Source organism: Epinephelus lanceolatus, chromosome 1 (genome assembly GCF_041903045.1).
Source record: "Epinephelus lanceolatus isolate andai-2023 chromosome 1, ASM4190304v1, whole genome shotgun sequence".
Taxonomy (NCBI): Eukaryota; Metazoa; Chordata; class Actinopteri; order Perciformes; family Serranidae; genus Epinephelus; species Epinephelus lanceolatus.
Genome location: NC_135734.1, coordinates 51,555,771 through 51,575,962, shown reverse-complemented (window position 1 = coordinate 51,575,962; position 20,192 = coordinate 51,555,771). Strand labels below are relative to the sequence as shown.

The window sequence follows — 20,192 nt, the reverse complement described above, 5'->3', positions numbered from 1 at the left end:
AGGTAAAACCTCCTGTGGACTTCAGACAGATTGATATATCAATTCAAGGCTAAGCGGGAGCAGTAGAAAAGTGACAGTGATCAAAAATCTCATCCATAAACATCAGGCAGGGTTTGATCGCAGAGCAGGACGGAACCACACGTTTCCCACAGGTGGAAAACTCCCAGCAGAACCAGTAAGGAGAAGTTAAATCAGATGCATGAATGAAGAAGTTGGTTTTTTATCGTACCAGTTGGTTTTATTATGACAATGCACACTTGATAAGCAAAAAAGCCTTGGCATCCTGCAAAAACCAACAAGATTATGACAATACGAGTCACTTGCTCGAGCCTGCATCGACCAGCCACTGAGTGGACTGCGCCTTACATTATTATTGCAAAGGGTCACTTTCAGTTGAAACTCATTAGCAAACATAAGGACATAAAAATAAAATTTGTGATTACATAAAATATGGGTCATTCCATCTTTGTATAGTGGGAGATACATTTCGATATGCAAACACACACGATAAAATAAAACACTTGAGAAAATGTGACCCATGACAGAAACAAAAAGAAAACAAAGTGTACATAACTGAATCATAATCGAACTTCTAGGCTAAAATTTTACAAATCACAGAAGACTAATCATTAATCATGTTTTATTTTAATAATCAAACCGTTTGAGGCTGTATCAAAAACTTGGTAAAAAAATTAGAAGGAGATTTTCGTTGTGAGCTAATTACTGGAACTTCAGGGTTCTTTCTTCCTTCTGAATCTCGGCCTCCATCGCCTCCTCTGTGACCTCTACAATGTGAGAATCTGTACAGTCCGATCAGGGAGAGTCTCCATGGCACACAAAGTTTCTCCAACTGAGGAGAAGAACTGCCTCAATACATAAAAAAATAATTATCCCTGCTCCAAAATAAACTGCAGGGCTCCTTTTCCTGTTTGAGTACACGTATGAAGGCTGGGCGTTGTATTATTACTGTTACTGTATTATTAACTTTACTGTTGACAAATGAAGGCCAATCTGCGTGAACTGAAACTACGAAAGTGTAAAACTACCACGCCAGGAAAAAATAACTCATCAGAATCAAGTTTTAACGTGAAAAGTTTCTTGTTTTAGCAAGAAAAGTTTCACTTTATAACAAATAAGTATCGTTATAACGAGAACAACGAGAAATGTTTGTTATGACATGAAAACAAAATCTCGTTATACCAAGAAAAGTTTCAAGTTTTTACAAGACGTTTAAATGTTATAACAAACTTTTCTTGGTAAAATAATACACTTATTTATCTTGTTAATATGTGACATTTTTCACGCATTAACAAGACTTTTTTTCGAACAAGAAAACCTTTGTGTTACATCAAGATTTTTTTTTTACGTTTTAACAAGATCTTTTCACGTTATAACAAGAAACACGTAAACACGTCTTGTTATAATGTAAAAAGATCTTGTTAAAACATAAAAAATATCTTGATATAACAAAGGTTTTCTTGTTATAAAAAAAAAACCATCTTGTTAAAACGTGAAAAATTTCTTGTATTAGCAGGATAAATAAGTATATTGTTACACCACGAAACATTTTTCTTTCCAACAACAGTTTGTTATCACATGAAAGTGTCGAAACGTGAAACTTTTCTTCTTAAACAAGAAAAAAACTTTATTAATTTATATACTTTTTTGTAATAACAAGAAAAGTTTCACATCATAACAAGATAAATATGTTTATTGTTAGAACAAGAAAACATCTTGTTAATACGTGAAAAGTTTCACGTATTAACAAAAGGTAAAGTATCTCTTTAGAAAGAAATATTTCTCTTTTTAAACAAAAAAAGTTTATTTTTACAGGTTTCTTGTTATAACATGAAATTATCTTGTAAAAACATAAAACATATCTTGTTACAACGAGAAAGTTTCACATTCAAACATAATAAATAAGTTTATTGTTAGAACAAGAAAAGCTTCTTTCTTAACCTCCTCCCACTCAGATTCCTTCCACCTTATCGGCCCTGTTAGATCTGCTGAGAGGAAGATTTCCCTCTGATGGACTGTAATTGACCTGCAGTCGTATCCAAACAGGAAGTAAGGAGCTCCCGCAGGTTATTTCAGCGAGGCAGTCCTCTTCCTGCCGCTTCCCTCCACCACCAAAAAAATAGAACACAATCTATCAGAACATCTTCCAGATATACAGTGAATTTTAAAACCAATGAAACAAACAAATTATTTATTATTCATCTCTAAATCTTGTTTAGGCTACCTTGTTATTCTCATCTTTACTAGACATTGTGAATAAGGATAGAAACAGACAAGTAGTGTTAAAAGGCAAACCGTACTGAATCTGATTACACACTCCCACTCATTCTCACACATACCCACACGCACGCACACACCGCAGCCTCACGTCCTCTTGTGTCGTCTGCAGGGTGATTTGAGATCCTTGCGATGGATTTTTTCATTTTCAGAGAATCTCACTCTCCTCAGTAAAAACACGAGTTGTTGCCTGCAGTGGTCTGATGGCAGTTCACTGTCTCCTCGTATTATTTAAAAGCAAGACAAAAGACGAGTTGTTAGGCAAACGGTTCAGTCCAGAGTCAAAAAAAAGAAGAATAACCCGGGGATAATGATGAAAAAACAAAATGAAAGCCAGTATTTTAAATCAACAGAGAACGAAATGGATGCTGGGAAGGGAGAGCGCGTCTCCCAGTCGTCGCTTCTGACCAACTGGTCGATCCAAAAGCCAATGTGACGAGAATTTGTTTGTCTTAGGCCACTGTAGTAGCTGGGCTACCACTAAAACAGTAGTCCCTCCCAGCTGTTTCAACCAATCATCCCACTTGTAAAACCCCACCCGACTCGTCGCGCCCCCTCCCACACCAAAGTCCCCCATCGCTGTTTTGTACTTTAGCACCTCTTGTCATCTCTCCCTGTAAATGTCCAGACAGACAAACACCAGAATGGAAACCGTCACAGTTCCTCAGGCGTCCTCTCCCTCCACCCTACGAGGGGAGGGTGTAACAAGTCTTAGGGTGGCACGTAGGGAGGTGGAGATCTGTAGGGAGTCATGTTCTTGGGACGGGAGCCCTTGCCCTCCATGGGAGTGGTGAAGGGAGGAGGTGGCTGGTAGGGAGGCGCATTGGGGTCTTCATCGCGCAGAGCTGTGTACTCCCCCAGCAGCTCCTGGTTGAGGGGAGTGGTCTCTGGCGTGGCCATGTTGGGGTATTCGGGCGGTGGAAGAGGGGGCTTCTCTTCCTGTAGGATCAAGGGCATGCTGGACGACGGAGGCGGCTTAGAGTCGTCAAGTTCATCTGCGAAAATGATCGGCACGCCTTTTTTGATGAAGGTGGCCTGGTCCTCGATGGTCAGCTTGCCCTTTCGTTTCTTCCTGTAGCAGATCATTGCGATGATGCCTGCTATTAGCAAGATCGCCGCCACCACCACGGCGGGAATGACCGTGTGGAGATAGACGTCATCTGTGCTCTGCCGGCCTGTTCCTGAAGCCGGAGTGATTGCTGGAGGTTCTGGTATATCGATCTCTCCTGGCGGGATGAAGGAATACGTTCTGCAGCTCGCCCTTCCCTTCACCATGACGTCCAGCGGTTTGAACTCAGGCTCCATAGAGTACCTGAATGTCTGTGAGGGTTTTCCGTCAGCACTGGCGAGCGTCCGGCTCATGACCGTGAGCTGTTCTTTTGGACACGGGTGCTGCGGGAGGCTGGTGTTTGTCCACTCCACCACAATGGAGCCTTTGCTGATGTTTCGTAGACTGACCGTGCTGCTGTTGCGGTCGCCCAGCGCGTACGCCAGCTTCTTGACCAGAAGGATCTTCTTGTGGATGTCATTCGTAACTGAACGAGGCTCACCGTCGAATCTGGCCGTGAAAATCACGGGGGTCTTGTCGTTGATGGGCCAGCGGTTCACACGCACCTCAAAAGCATCGATTGCGTTCAGGCCTCCTTTGTCAGTCGCCTGCATGAAGTATTCGTGTTTCCCCACGTGTTGGACGTCAGGCAGGCCATACAGGAGCTGGCTGGTGGTGTTGAACTGGATCCAGGAGCCCTCTCCGACCACCTCATTGTGATTCTGTCTCAGCGTTAGACGCAGCTTGTCAGTGGTCCCATCCTCTTTATCAAAGAAGGTATCAGATGGGATCTTAACCTCGAAGTAGGTGCCCACCAATGCATTGACCTGGTCGATGGGGTTACGCAGGACAGGCTTCTCGTTGTATGGGTCCGGGATGATGGCTGGTGACGGTGTGGTGCGCCTGGACGGCTTCGCTGTGGAGGTCTTTGGCTCTCTGGGCACAGGTGTGGTTTTGGGTCTCTTAGTTTTCTTGGTCGGTCTTTTAGTTGGTACAGGTGGTGTGGCGGTCGCCTCCACATAAGTAGGCCTGGTCATGGTCGGCTGGATAGGAAGCGTGCTGGTGGTCTCCATGACTCTGGTTGGTTGAGGGGGTCCCAGGGTCGGGGTGTGGGCAATAGGGTCACGGACTCTGATTGTAGGCTTTCCTGGCAGGGGAACGGGGCCTCTTACAGGCGGAGCAGAGCTTTCGGTTGGTGCGGCGATAGAAGGAGACGAGAGTGTTGGAATAATCCTCACTGGAGGCTCCACTACAGTTGTAGGAGGAAGCACAGCCAGAACAGGTGTTGGAGTGTTGTTTAATTGGCGCCTCACACGTTTAGGGACATGGGGTTTCTTGTTGGCGATGTGCCATCCCACCACAGGGTAGCCCAGCTTGGCTGACATCGTGCCTTCCTTTGCAGGACCCTGGACACTGTTGATGTTTGGGACGGTGCTCTGGTCCAGCGAGCAGCCGAGCTTCCAGGACAACAGAGCGCCATTCTCCACCACCTGGGGAGACATTGGGGATTGTTAATCTAATTATCCATCTACTAATATGACACGTTAAATCATTCACAGCCTGGCAGGTATGTGCTGATCCTAGGGCTGCATCACTGATGAATATTAACCACGATCATGAATTCAGCCTCCCACAGTTAATGATCAGCTGCAATATCAAAGTTTAGGATGCGTGCTCTGCTCGTATAAAAACTCTGCCTCATATTCAAATCAAGCGCTTTCTCAACTAACAGCAGCCTCTCATTCTGAGGAGCCGTCAAACCTCTCACACCTTGCAGTGGAAAAACTTTCCTGACTATCCTGTCTGTAATGGAGCAGCACTAACGTCTCCATGGCGCCACACGCCCATGCACTCATTAGCTTTTATCACCGACATGGACTCCCTGTCTTACACATTCACTCACCTTTTTGGCGTTCCCCGGTCCTGCCATGAACGCAGACATGTCAAACAGCCTGTTGTTGACCACAGGGAGGATCTTCATGTGCTGGAGCCCCACCCCAGAGAAGCTCCTCATGTCGTCCAGGAGCTCCACCCTCTGCTCTGAGCTCATCTTGGTCAGATCAGCGTCCAGGATCACTGTCAGCACCGTGACCGGCTCCTCGTTGCTACACATGAATGGTTGGACGTCGTCTTCAGTGGAGGCCTGGTTGGATGCCAGCTGGGCTGACTCTGCGTCCAGATGATCTTCGGGATGAACCTCGATGGAAAACACCTCTGAAGAAGTGGAGGATTTGGTGTGGTTGGAGATGGATACAGAGATGTAATGGACGCCTTTGTCCTCCTCCAACGGCAGACCCTGAAGGATCCTGCTGCTGGCGTCCCAGTGCAGCCAGGCGGGGAGGGAGTCCTTCCCCATCTCTGTGATCTGACGGAGACACAGAACACAGCTTTCAATATACAGACCAGGAGAGAGGATTCATCATAGACAAAGACATAATAATAATTATTTGACTCAATGGGAATAAATAATTATAATAAATGTTGCAGGGATGCACAGATATGAACACAGTTTGAAAACAGCTGATGGAAGCTGAACTGAGTTACATTATGATGCGTTCAAGCTCTATTCAGTTAAAACAGTTATTGGGTGAAAGTAAATTTTAACATGATGTGTTCAAATGTAATCTTGTAAAATGTAGTTTTTGGTGAAATACAGCTGTTTGTTCGCTGTTGTCTTCAATGTGTGTGCAGTGTAATGGACTGAATTTATTTTTATTTCTTTAATTATAGATGTCTTTGTGTTCCTGGAACAAAAGGGGGAAAAAATAACAACAAACCAAAATGAACAACACTAAAAACATTGGTACTGGCTACAGTCAGTATCATTATCAGCCCAGAATTCGGTGCATCCCTAGAACGCTGCAGTGACACAACATATGAAACAAAATAAACGCTATTTGCAGCGAACTGTTCAAACAAAAGGTTTAAAGACAGAAAACAATGAGCGAACAAAGCAAACATGAATTAAAGGCCTCACACACACAGAAAGCTTTCAGAGGACGTTGGCAACTGTTACCTGTGGAAAAGGTTACGTTTGCTTATGAAATACTTGTAGGTAATGTACTTGGCAGTTTCCTGGGAAAAAATATTGTCCAGAAGGCTGGACGGACAAAATATACCGTTGGCACAAATAAAACTTTTAACAGAGCGCGAAGCTTTTTTGTCCAGAACACAATGAACAGATTCAAGGGTACAGCTTCATCTTCTGTCAGACTCACACTTTGTTTTCCTCATGCACTGTTTCTGTGTTTGTCTGAAATGATCCGATACTGATGCTTCATCTTATAACTTCTGACAGACAGCGAACATGCAGACAGACGCACAAACGGAGTGTTGCTGTAAAAGACATAAAACATTATTTACTGTTGGGGGTGTGTAACATGGTATGTGCTGCCATCCACACACACACACACACACACTCGAAACCAGCACTCTGAATTGTAATTTAAACCCAACTGAAATTAAAATAACTTGGCCAATTATACGAGTGGGGACGTCCCCGTGGCAGGAGGCTGATGGAGAGAAATGGATCACAGGGGAGTGACAATGCATCCGCACACATAAATCCAAAAACAAGAACAAATGCATGGTGCGCTCCCCGGCCCCTACAAGTTAATTCTGCGGCTAATAAATCCTGGTTGATAAATTATGTAGAGGCAGTGCTCCCTAGACACATCATTAATGCTCTAACCAGCACACAGGCAGCGCCGGGGGAAAACACACGCACACATAAACACACACGCAGGAAGCACACACACATTCTCAAGCGCACACACACACATACACTGAAGGCCATAGAGACGCACACAAGGTTACACATGGAGAGCTGTGTGTGCATTTTCACTGAGACTCACTGTTCACATGTGGCCACCCTGACTGATTCAAATGGACACACACACACACACACACACACACACACACACATTCACACACGTAACAGTCATCCTCTCACGGACAGTTCCTTAAACCTTCCTCCCTCCCTTAGACTCACAAGTCAGTCTTTAGACGCTTTGCTTAACTAAAGACTGATGACTTTCTCGCTGATTTTGTGTTTAGATGGGCGGATACAATTTCAGAGTTTAAAAAACTCCCTACGTTGCAGAACCAATAGTAAATCTGCAGTGCGGTCCTTCGGTGGCTCGCTGAACTCTTGTGCTCGTAAACATAGTCTGACTAGAAACACGTGTAGCGGTACAAAATGGCTCAAGTCGCTGTGAGTCCTTCATTTCCACAATCTTGTGGACTGAGCACACGTTTGATAAAACAGAGTTTAATCTCTCGGCATCCATTTTCAAGCTCTCTGTGTGTTTGTGTCCTTGCAGACGAGAAAAGACGAGTGCACATTTCCAGGAGGGCGTGTCCTTTTCAAAAATGCAAGAGGCGTTGCTTTGTTGCCGGCTGATTGTCTGGTGGCGAGACTACCCTCCCTAGACAGTCACGCCTCCTCAAATCTCAGCCTCTTTTCTCTTAAACATTTGGATCATCTTTCTTCAAGGAGCAGAGGAAACTACGAAGGATCGTAGTGGAGACGAGCGACTCCACGGACTTTATTTTAGGGATGTTCCGCATGCCCGCAGTTTTTGGGCATCAAAGCTTCAGTGAGAAATATCTGCGATTGATCGAAGCTTCGAGGACTCAACCAGTTTTCAGTCAATACACCTAAAATAATGTGGTACATGGCCACTTTGACTGCATGCAGGTCGCAGTGATGTTAGCTATAATAACTAGAAACTAGAATTACTACCCTGTGGTTGTATGACTCCGCCCACCAGTCCACCCTGTGGTTGTATGACTCCGCCCACCAGTCCACCCTGTGGTTGTATGACTCCGCCCACCAGTCCACCCTGTGGTTGTATGACTCCGCCCACCAGTCCACCCTGTGGTTGTATGACTCCGCCCACCAGTCCAGTGTCTCTGACGCTCTCCATCCATGTCAGTGAAAACATGGATGCTTCACACACAGAAGATCTATACAATCAGCACAGTTTCAAGATTAGAGTCACCAATTCAGTATCTGACCAAATGTCTCCCCTTCTGTTCCTGAGATATGACGTTAACACATGATGATGTCACAGTCAAGCTGACCTTTGACCTTTTGACCTTCATTATTTTATCCTGTTAGACATTTGTGTCAAATTTGGTCAGAATCAGTGAATGAATTCTTCAGTTATGGCCAAAAACATGTTTTGTGAGGTCACATACTAAAATCTAATCAGTTCATTCTTGAGTCGGACATTTGTGCCACATTTGAAGAAACGCCCTAAAGGTCTTCTTGAGATATCACGCTTACGAGAATGAGACGGACGGACCAACTCATTCTCACTCCAACCTCGTCACATATCGACGCTTGGTCCACATATGACGTCCAAGGTACCCTGGGTGCATTGGTTGTTGACGTTCTGGGACGCCATGTCAACAGGAAATGTACAGTTTGCATACAGTCTCTTTCAAAATAAAAGCACTATGTCGCCGCAAATTGACTTGTTTTTTCCCCCGTCAACAACAAACACGTGGTTGGATTTAGAAAAAGAAAAACAGGGTTTGGCTTTACAGTCTTACAGGAAGTGAACACCAGCGTCACAGGTGAAAGTTGGTGTTGCTCGCTCTACCCACTGAGCCACTTTTTTGACATTTTAGTAATTGATCACATGAAGTTAAAGTGTCGCAGGTACAGAGGTGCTGGACTACGGGTGAGTCTGAGTCACAAAACTATCACACCTGTCAGAATGACTAATAATAGTTAACGCTGATGAATAATGTCGGATGACTATTTCTTAATTCATGTGCTATACATGTCCAAATATTAACCACTCAAACACAGATCTGGACATGGATTGGTGGGAATGATCTAAGCTTCAGCTGTTTCTTATTTATGTTCTCCTGCTCGTCTTTGTGACGTCTTTTCTTACACTCAGTTCCCTCTCTTGTTCCTCTCCCTCTGTCTTCCTCTGACACCTCGCCCCTCCTCTGCGTCCCTGCTTCCCTCTTTTCTCCTGTCATTATTTCAAAATGTCACTTTCAAAATCTGACAGTCCTTTTCATTGGTAGATAAAAGCTCATTTCTGAGGTGATGGCGCAGGAAGATGTCATGATTCTTGGGCAAGATTGTGAGAAAGAGCTTGAAAATTACGACGGCAGGAAACAGGGATATTATTCAGATAATTGTAGATTACAGGGAAACATGCAGGACTGTTAGAGCCGACAGTTTAGCTCCACAACATCCATCTTTTTTTTATTTCCTGTCCAACTGCTGGCACCAGAAAGAAGACAAATATCAGTGAAAGTGTTGATGGCATATATTTGCCTGTGAGAGAAAACAAGAAACAAAAATACTTATGTGTCTTCAAATGTGGCTCCTCGAGCAACGTTTGATTTAATTTGTCACGGAGTTCCACTGCCTGGAAACTTCAAACCAATTGCCTCCTGACATGGCATTGCAAATTAAATCACAAAGAGACGATGAAGGACAAGTGAGTTGCCGGGCAGTAATCTCATCATAACTGTCGTAATTGCTCTGTAAATTACTAAATTGCATCCTGAAAGCAGAAGAATGATCGCTGGCTTATCTGCTGCCAATTAAATACGGGAAAGGAATAGGTGACATTTAATTTCATTTTGGTCAGAGGAGGTGAAAATATCACGAGTTTACAACAAACAAGATCAGCTGCACCACATGTTGTGATATTTGAGTCATACGGAGAAACTTCTGGATGACACGGGAAAGTTTGAATCTCTCCATGACACAGAAAAGTCGTCTCTCCAACATCTACAAATCAATCACCAGGAAACATGTCAGCACCGTATGTTTCTGCAAACCACTTAGTTACATCTCTATAACATGACGTAGAGGATATGTTGCAACGTTATGTTTCAACAACACTGTGGTGGATGTGTGGTTTGGTTTAGGGACGACCTTAAAACATGGGGTTTTGCTGAGATGGGATGGTTTGCAGGTTGTAGCAGTGTATGTTTCAAGTAGTTCAGGGAGGACAATTCTAAGTGTATCTTTGTAAATCATGATCACAAATAAGTAAATAAAAATGATCTCTGTTTTAAGCTACAGTTAGGTGCGGAGTCTCCTGTAGGTTTCGGTTCATAAACAATCTCCTAGGTTACGATTTTGCTAATTAACCGACTAGTGATGAAACAACCGAAACCGTGCTGGTGAGAACGCACATCTGGGACACAATACTCTGTCTGACACAGGATGTGAGGCAGCACCTCTGAGTGAAACCCATGTTTTTAAGGAGTCGTGTTAAGGCCCAGACACATCAAGCTGACAGTCTGCTGGTCAATGTCGAGCCGTTGGTGAGCATCTGTTGCCCTCAACGGTGCGGTGTGTCCTGCACTGTAGGCCCTTGTTGGCTTTTTATGGCTAATTCAGCATGTTGAACAGGTGTCGGAGATGGCGGCGCCCGTCGGTGAATGAAATCACTCTGATTGTCAGTTCAGCTCAGTGCATGAGAAGAGAAACAGAAGTGAGGAAAGTAAACAAAGAGCTAAAGTCCAGAGGGAGTGAGACCAAAACGAACTTGTTCCATGAGGTCAGATTATTTTTCTCTTTTAGCAGAAACGTTTCCTGATGGTTTGTGTTATTGTTCACTGGCGCATGGTGAATATGTTCTGATTGTGTTGTTAATGTGCTAACTGGCTAACTAGCATCAAGATGCTCTTCCTGTTTCCCTTTTTCAATGAATTACAGACGACCGCCCTCTGCTGGTGTGGAGAGTTATTTCCTCTCATGCAAGCGCAGAATGTTCGTGCTGGTTGGCAGCTGGCTGTCGTCTTTGCCATGTGTTCATGTGTAACTTTTAGCTGAGGCAACAGTCAGCTTTGGATGCTGCTAGTTCTTAAATGTTGATTTGGTGTGTCTCTGCCTTTAGGCACAAAAATCATGTTTTGGCTTTTGGAGACACAATCAGAGCTGGAAACACAGTGACAGGTCGGTGAAACACAACCGGTGCTGTCACACCATCCACCATCCCCTCCACCCCAGATGACACAGTCAGCTCTTACACTACATCACTTTAGAAACACGATATGACACATATGATATGCGCAAATATAATGTATTTGTGGTTTGCAGAAGTGAAACATTTCCCTCTGGCTGACAGCTCCTCACTCTGAACAGAGCAACACTGCGGCTGCACAGCTTCCAGTTGTGGTGGTTAGTCTGTGTGTCCCTGCCATTGGAAATTCTATAGGCTCCCCGAAGCTACGGACCAGAAGCAATGTTCTCTGACTCAGTGTTCCTGACTCAATAAGTGTTAAAGCAAAAACACAGCAGTGCCTTTTAAACTCCTCCATGAGCTCGGCAGAGAGCTTGTAGTTTCCTGTCTCCCTAAAAGAACATGAAAAATACATCAAATCCGCCAAAATGTCAAGAAAAATATTTCATATCTTTTCCTGGCACAAGGCTTGAGCGCGAGAGAGCTTGATGTTTGGCCCTAAAGGTTATCGTGTGCTCTCACAGACTCCTCCAGCCTCCTGTACAACACACACCACTGGCAAGGTTACCGCCTAAGCCCCTGTGAAACAGCCGGGGAAAACCCTGCAGTTTGGAAGATTTATTTGGAGAAGCACAGAGGGCCAGGCAGCGCGAGGGAAGGAAGGAGACTGTTTTCTGGGAAGCTATTAAGGTGGTGGCAAGGGCAACTTAGGGCAAAGACATAACATACAGAAGCAACAGCCACAGTTAATTTACTCAGGGCATTCACTGAGCCATATGATAACCTCTCACAGCACCAGCTCTGTGCCTTGCTCAAGGACTTTGGGACGGTCAAATCACATCTTATTCTCCAACAAGGTTCAGTCCCGACCAGTTTTGAGTAATGCGGCTTTTGAGGACAATTAGAGTGAATGTTGATGGCATTAAACCCCCGAGCCACGAGGAGATAACAGCCTTTTGGATGATTTAAAGAATGAATCACTGACATGTGTAAAGAGGTCTAAGCACGCCTGCCACCCCCCGTGTGAGCGCAACGCCAAACCACATCTGCTTCAACCCCCCCGACTTAAAAGACTGTTAATTAAAAGGAAATAAATGATAATCTCATCAAAGTTCGGGGCTGTTTGATCATCTTTTCTCTCACTGACACACACACACACACACACACACACACACACGTCAGCCATAAAGCCACCGTGACTATCGGCGCTATAAGCTCCAGTGATGGGTGCCGTGGTGCAACAAGCTCGGCTGAGAGCGTATTTGAAGTGCGTGTGAGCGACAGGCATGAAACACTAGGAGACATTATCGCATATCACTGGCATCATCCATATTTCACTGTGCATCAGTGCCCTCGCTGCCTCCTCAGCTGTTTCCCTCAGAGTTACAGTCCTACGTCAGAGAGGAGCTGCAGTCTGAGCGGCCGGACAACAAGTCGGACTGTTAAACAGCCTCAGTGCTGACGGTTAATGTCACAGAGTCAAAGCACTGTCTGCTGGTTACACAAGGATTTGATTTCTGGAACACTGAACTATTTGAAAGTTGAATTTTTTGATATTGCTGATGTTCTTCAACACAGAAATACTCTCCTGTGTAACTGACACATTACTTCAACTTTGTCTCTGAGAAATAATTATTTTTCAGTCTGTTCGGCGTGACGAGTGTCTCTTATTACAACGATTAGAGCTGTGGTGGAATCTAACGAAATACATTTATGAGACAGCAACAGCTCCGCCTTGGCTCATCAACCAGAAAGGCAGCATATTTTGTTAATTCTTTGCAGTGGGGGCGTTGAGTATTTACACTTCGCAACAAACTCCAGCAGAGTGATGACACGCTGAACGTCTATTCTGCTCTGAGCGCTAACCAACTGCTGAAAAGTATTCAACTTTGAGTAAACCACTGTGCATCAATGTCAACTTTAACCCTGCAGTCCAATCACAGCAGAGGAGGGGCGGGACAAATAACCCACCACAAAGATCAGCTGTCACATCTCATGCAGAATTTATACTCCTGCGTCGAATCAACACCGTACCCTATGATGTATCCTGACGTGCACCTCCCACGGTGACGCAGACCTCCTGTCTGTCTCTGTGAGCTGAAACCATTTCCCTCAGTGGAAACAAAGCTTTGATTTACTTTAATTTCACAGATAAGAAACAATAAATTGTGAAGACAATAAAGCCTCCACTAAAATAGCATTTTAAGTCTTGTGTGTGATTTATCCTGGCTGAAATATGAGCAGAGGAAATCTCCAAACAGTTGTTGAACCTTGTGAGCTGTAACGGAGCCGAATTTTGTCACGTTACCTTTGTTGAATGTTGCTGTTGTCCCTGGCTTCATATGAGCAGAGGAAAAGTCTGTGTGTCTCTGGACTCATGGACTCAGGTTGACTTCGGCTAAGCTTCGTCAAAAATACTTTTCATGGTTACACGTTTGATTTATTTGGCATAAAAGCTCCTGAAAACAATAATAACTGTTCTGAGATGATGTTGGGTGGCTGGAGATGTATTTGGAGCCAGTAGCTGTGCAGGTCACTGTGCAGCTAACTTTATTAGCTAGTTAGCCGTTAACCGTTAGCCGTTAGCCGCGGCTAATCCAGGTGCTGTGGCTGTTTGATTTGCAGCGAGCTTCACGTGTTTCGTTTTGTTACAGTGCACATTGAGCTACGTTGTTAACGGGAGCTGTGGAAGCTGATTTTCTTGTTTTATATCCACCAGTGCCGAAATAAATGCGGGCCCGAGCCGAACAGTGACTGAGAGTGGGTCATCATTTAATCTACACAAGGCAGGAGGACTAACCTGCAACAGCAGAAGCAGACAGACACAGACACATATTGTAACCATCTTTCCCTGCAGCTCTCTTTACATCTCTTTCACTCCTGACCTGCTAACACTGCACATACTGTGTGTACAGTGTTTCTTTATCAAAGGCACGATGCACAAACATCTTTATTACCCCGAGAGACGAGCAATCACAGAGCTCTTCAGAGGAGGGAGAGCTGGAGAAGCGGGAGACAGACGCAGGGAGTGAAGACAGTCGGATAAACTGACAGAAGGAGAGATGGAAGGAAAGAAAGAGAGAGGTCATGCAAGAAGAATGAGAGAGAGATCTCCTAAACATAGAGATATTACGAGGAGGCGTCGAGTCTCTCGGCGCTGGGGGGAAAGAAAGCAGCTCATTGTTGCGGCAAGAGAACACGGAGAAAGGAGACCATTGTTACCGGGACCCGGCTGACAGCTCGACAGATAAGCCTCATATTTTGGAGGAGGTGAGGGGGGAGGAGGAGGAGGAGGAGGAGGAGGAGGAGAAGGAGGAGGAGCCTGCGCATGTCGTTGTGATATGATGACTTAGGGTGAAATGCAACTCAGTGAGGGGGAATGAGAGGGAGGAAAACAGAGGGAGCATGAAGGGAAGAGGAGGGGGCATGGAGGTAAGGACAGAGGGGAAGAAGGAGGGAGGGAGGGAGGGAGCGACAGACAAGGAGGGGAAAAGATAAAAAGAGAGTGATGGAGGAAAAAGCAGTGGAAGTGAGAGGTAATGTGAAAAGGGGAGGGGAGAAGTGAAGCGAGACCAGAGTAACCCAGAGGTTACAGAGAGAGAGGGCGCAGAGGGAACTGCTGGCATAGCCTCGTGTTTCCAGTGGAAACTATGAGGCGAAGAGGAGGGACGGACGGGCGGATGGACGGACGGATGGATTGAAGAGCTATAGAACAGGAGGGTAGGGGGGCTTTGGGTGGCCAACAGGCAGGCGGATGTTTACGAGGGGAAATCCATCTTAAAGCCCATTTTCTACCGTTACAAATTCATTCATGGCCGAGGTCCACAGCTGGAACATTCACACTCTGTAACAGCGCAGTCTGAGATCAAGAGATACACGAGCAGCGACGACATGTTCACACAACAACAACAGCCACGTTTAAAAAACAGAAAAGTTTGATTTGAAAATGAGTTTTGGAGATTTGATGTGTAACTTCACATTGACTCTGCAGCTCCAACAATAACACACACCACAGAACGACGCTCTGATTAAAGAGTCAGTTCAGCTTCACTACAAAAAACATCCTCCAACTTTCCTTTGGCGCCGCAGATACACATTATTTTGGGGTTTTGAGATATTCACAGTGGATGATGTGAGGTGTTTCATCTCTTTAGTAGAGAGCAGCTGAAAGCAAATGAAAGCTGCTTGCAACAAGGTGTGTGGATCGTTCAGGTGCAGGGTCCAAAGTTAACTTTCTGAAATACTAACTACAAGCATACTGTTACTAACCAGAATAATAACTTGTCTTTTTTGTTTCACAAACATATTTGTTAACCTACATTTCACTGAGATAATGAGGAATTATTTTGAATACAAACTTCAAGAAGAGGCCTGATCAAAATCTGAAGCATAATTATTTTAGAATATTGAACAGCTACGGCTTCAGCATGTGAAGACGTTCCCTCTGGTCAGCAGCAGAGTTGGAAACTAGCATCAGTCAAATACTGGTAACGTATGCAAGAGGCTGCACGAGTTGCTTCACTCATCAGTCCAGAAACAACAGTGATCTGCTGAGTGGCTGCTAGAATTTGCTCTCCATCAGCCACAGTGGCAGGTAAACAAAAAACATTTCCAACCCTGGTGACGCCGTGTATGTTTCCAAAGCTTTTATTGTGAAAGAGGGAGGAAATGAAGAGTTTGCCGCCTTGGTCCACACTGCAGGGCCTCTGTGGTGTCATTTCATTACCTTCACAAGTATGGAAGCAATGCAGCGAGAAGCAGACCAGCGGCAAGTGATATTTTAGCGGATCAGCTGACGTCCTGTGCGGTTAACAGTGCTGCAAAACCGGCAAACCACAACACCGGTTGTTTTTCAGTGACCTGTCGCTGTGTTTCCAGCGGGGGTCGCTCTGCCCCAAAAAGTATTTTAACCTAAAACATGATGATTGTTCTAACCATAGCCAGTCACTGCTGTAGGGCTCTACTCACACTGGGACAGTTTGACCACATGGGACAGGCTGACAGAAACGCTGAGACCTGTTGGATACGCCAGCAAGACGTCGGAAAAGTCAAGCGTCTGGAATAGTTTCAAAATTTGCAAAAGTCAAGTGACAGATCAGCAGAAGGACACTGGTCCGTCACACAGAACTCAGCAAAACACCTTAAAACTGGAATAATTAACAGCTGAGGCATCTTGCAGAGTAGTTCTTTCAGCCATTATTGCTAATGTGCAACCTGTACGCTAACAAAGTGGCTGACTGACATTATTTTAGGAACATCCACTGATGCCCTCTTCTCTTATTTCAACCTCACCCTCCGTCGAAGCTTTGATTAATACTGGATATTTTTGGAGGCAAATATCCACCAGATGACACCTTGGCGACACGCCTGTGAGCTACAGACCACTGTTCAACACCAACAAACAACAACACTGGCTGGTTATTAGCGAGTCGGAGGCTCACCTAAGGCACCAAATGTGCAACAACCACCACTGGTCAGATACCACTCCAGATGTTAAAGAAGAAAATATGTTATTTTGGGTGTAGCCGCCCTTTAAGAGAGCAACAGGAAGTGACATGTTGAACACAATAAAACCAATAAAGTTATTAACGACACGATCTCGACCTTCACCTCAGTCTTCAATTAGAAAACCTGCCACGCAGTTATTATATACCACCAACACTGTGAAGCCGAATTAAATTATGCATTTATGGCTCCTCGACCATAAAACCTACAACGCATGACCAAAACTCTGCACTTCCTGTTCAGGTCCAAAATAAAAGCTCACCAGTGGAAGCTGAGTTACGAGATGTTCAGTGTACAGTAATAAAGCTGAATGGAAATTCCCAGAGACGAAATCGATCCAGGAAAAATAAACCCTTTTCTATTAATAGGCCCCGCTGAGGGACGGCACAGCGTCCCACGTCCACGGGAATCAGCTGCATGAGGACGACATCACAGGGCGCCGGACCTAAAGACGAGGAGTCATTAAAGTGTTTGTGACCGCTGCACGCTGATGGAGAGAAAACTGCCAGCAAACACAGATGTAGGCGTGAGGAAACGACTCCCGGTACACCGAGGAGAGCCATTGTGTGCGTGTGTGTACACACACACACACACACACACACACACACACACAGAACCACAAATACACCCCTATTATATAGTCATTAAAGTATAATGATGGAGAGGGCTCTCAGCTATAAAACCTGTGCTAAAGTATGCTCTCTGTGTTGCACATGCACACGCAAACACACACTGTGGTAAACCCCGGTGCCAAAGCCTGCAGCAAAACTCATAAAGCCCCCCCCCCCTCCCACACACACACACACACACACACACACACACACACTACACAAGTTCTCCTTCTATGTCTCTGTAGCTCTCGATCTCGCTGCTCACAGTTTACAGCAATGGAAGCTGCACAGGAGCCAACGGGAGCGGCCATTGTTTGATTCCAGCTGTGTGGTGACAGAATGTGTGTGTGTGTGTGTGTGTGTGTGAGGGCAGAGACACTAAGTCAGCGGCTCATGCTGACCACGCAAGAACAAAAGAGAAATACATGTAGTGAGTGTGAATGTGTGAAGGCAAAAGTTGAGGAGGCTGCGTGTGCGTGTGTGTGTGTGTGTGTGTGTGTGTGTGTGTGTGTGTGTGTGTGTGTGTGTGTGAGAGAGAGAGAGAGAAAGAGGAGGACAATGATGGTAGGAGAGTGTGTGTTTTGTGTGTGTGTGTTTTGTTACGACAAGGACAACTGGAAGGCAAGCGAGGAGACGAGCACACAGCTTGCTGCCTCTGCAGCAGTCGTCCAGTCTCGGCTTAGCAAACACACACTGGGAGGAAGGAAAATAAAGCAGAGTGTAGACAAAGTCCCGTCGAGACAGATGTTGTGTGTGAGTGTGAGTGAGTGTGTGTGAACGAGAGGAGAGACAGTGAACTGGAAGGGTATAAAGACACTGAGGCCTGCACACACACACGCAGAGGCAAAAACACACTGTATATACTCTCTATATACATGTGTGTGTGCACGTGAATATGTGAACAACGCTGCTTGGAAAAATAACAGCAGGCGTGTGTGTGTGTGTGTGTGTGTGTGTGTGTGTGTGTTATCTCCGTGTCAGCGTGTGGCTCGTTTTCCGCAGACTCTCAGCTTCAGCTCTGACTAATGCTGCAGCCCCACCAGAATTACTCACTATCATCATCAGCACACACACACACACACACACACACACACGCATAGAGCGTGGACTGGTAGCTGGAGAGACGCCAGCTCACCACCGCTGAGGTGCCCTTGAGCAAGGCACTGAACCCCCACCTGCTCGGGGCGCTGGTCCAAGGCAGCCCCCCCTCACTCTGACATCTCTCCATTTAATGCACGTATGGCTCCTGTGTGTGTGTGTGTGTGTGTGTGTATTTCTGGAGACTCAACAGTTGCATGTGTGACCACTTTTATTGAGTGTGAAGTTAAAATTTTAATTTTTAAGACCTGTTTAAGACATTTTAAGACGACTGTAAGTGACAGCAGACTCATAGAAATGAATGTCATCCTGGTTTAATGTGCTCCGGCAGGTCTGCGTCACACAGGTGACGTCATATCCGCTTTGTGCATGTGTCAGGGTTGTGCTTCTGTCAGAAGCTGCTGTAAACTGACTTATTATCCAATTTAAGTCACATTTTTATGATAAACAATTCAGATCTTGGTGTTTTTACTAAATATTTTAACTGGATTTCAGATCTTAGAAGTTATCAAAGAAACAGGGTGAGCAAGAGTTAGCGACAGCTCGACTCCAGCCCCTGCTGTGCCAAAGATCATCCACAGAACACTGACTTTTAGCATGAAACTGCTTTACTCAGTGTTTCTACTGGTTTAGATCACTGGGTGTGTTTGTTTTGGAGAAGGAGGGACATCTGGGGAGAATTCGGCTTCTGGTAAAAACATCCTGAACATTTGGATCTTAAGTTGTCAGACAAAAAAGTAAGCAAACATTAGCAGTCTCTTAACGAGCTGAACAGCATCAGAAAAACACGGACTTTTAGAGTGAAACGTCTTTATTCTGTGTTTTTACTGGTTTAATTCACCCAGTGTGTTTGTTTTGTAGAGGAGGGGACCTCTGTGGATAATTCGGCCACCAGTAAAAAGCTCCTGAATGTTTGGATCTTAAGTTGTCAGAGAAAAAAGTTGAGCAAACATTAGCAGTAGCCAGGCTAGCAACAGCAGAAAACACTGATTTCTAAAGTGAAACTGCTTCATTCAGTGTTTTTACTGGTTTAAATCCATTGGCCTGTTTGTTTTGGAGAGGAAGAGGTCTCTGAGGATAATTCAGCTCCTGGTAAAAACCTCCTGAACGATGAACACTGAAGGAATTCTGACCAGGAGAAACCGAATGTGGTGACTGCATCGCTCCGTCTTTTGTTTCTGTGATTGAGAGACCTCTAGCAGCAGAAAACACTGTATGTTTAAAATGATTTAATCCTTACCAAAATGGTGACTGATCGATTCATTATTTCGGCTCGACTGCAGAGATTTAATAAGAATCCTGATCCCATAATATTTAGCTGTAGTTAAAACAGTGAGTGTTCAGACACTTGTCTTGGAGCTGAGAAATGTCAGCAGCTTTCTGTTCAGCAGGACAAACTGACACGTTACAGAGAATGGCAGGACGTCACAGAGGAGGGAGACGAGCAAACTGCACACTCAGCACTAACTGTGGTGTGGTTCAGTGTGAGCAGAGGAGGCAGATGCATGTGAAAGTGTTGTGAGGAGCAGGACGAGGAGAAGAATACAGTGAAGACGGAGCTGCGGGCCAAATCAGAACACTGTTAAATCCATTGTGACACAGCTACAATGGAAGACTAAATGAGACAATTAAGCACACTTCACCCAAAGTTAAGTTCCCATCATTTCCTCTGAGATGCAAATGAAA

At 45.0% G+C, this 20,192-nt stretch overlaps 1 protein-coding gene across 3 annotated transcripts in view; it reads right to left on the bottom strand.

Moving 5' to 3' along the window:
* Positions 1-212: 212 nt before the first annotated feature.
* dag1 (dystroglycan 1) overlaps positions 213-20,192 on the bottom strand; it is a 74,533-nt gene continuing 54,553 nt past the window's right edge. For all 3 annotated transcript variants that reach the window (XM_033625928.2, XM_033625927.2, XM_078171970.1), the window contains 2 exons: positions 5,247-5,708; positions 213-4,833 (listed from right to left, as the gene is read on the bottom strand). In XM_033625928.2, coding sequence (XP_033481819.2) covers positions 3,007-4,833; positions 5,247-5,708 — 2,289 coding nt within the window. In that variant the 3' untranslated portion in view covers positions 213-3,006. The remainder of the gene's footprint in view (positions 4,834-5,246; positions 5,709-20,192) is intronic.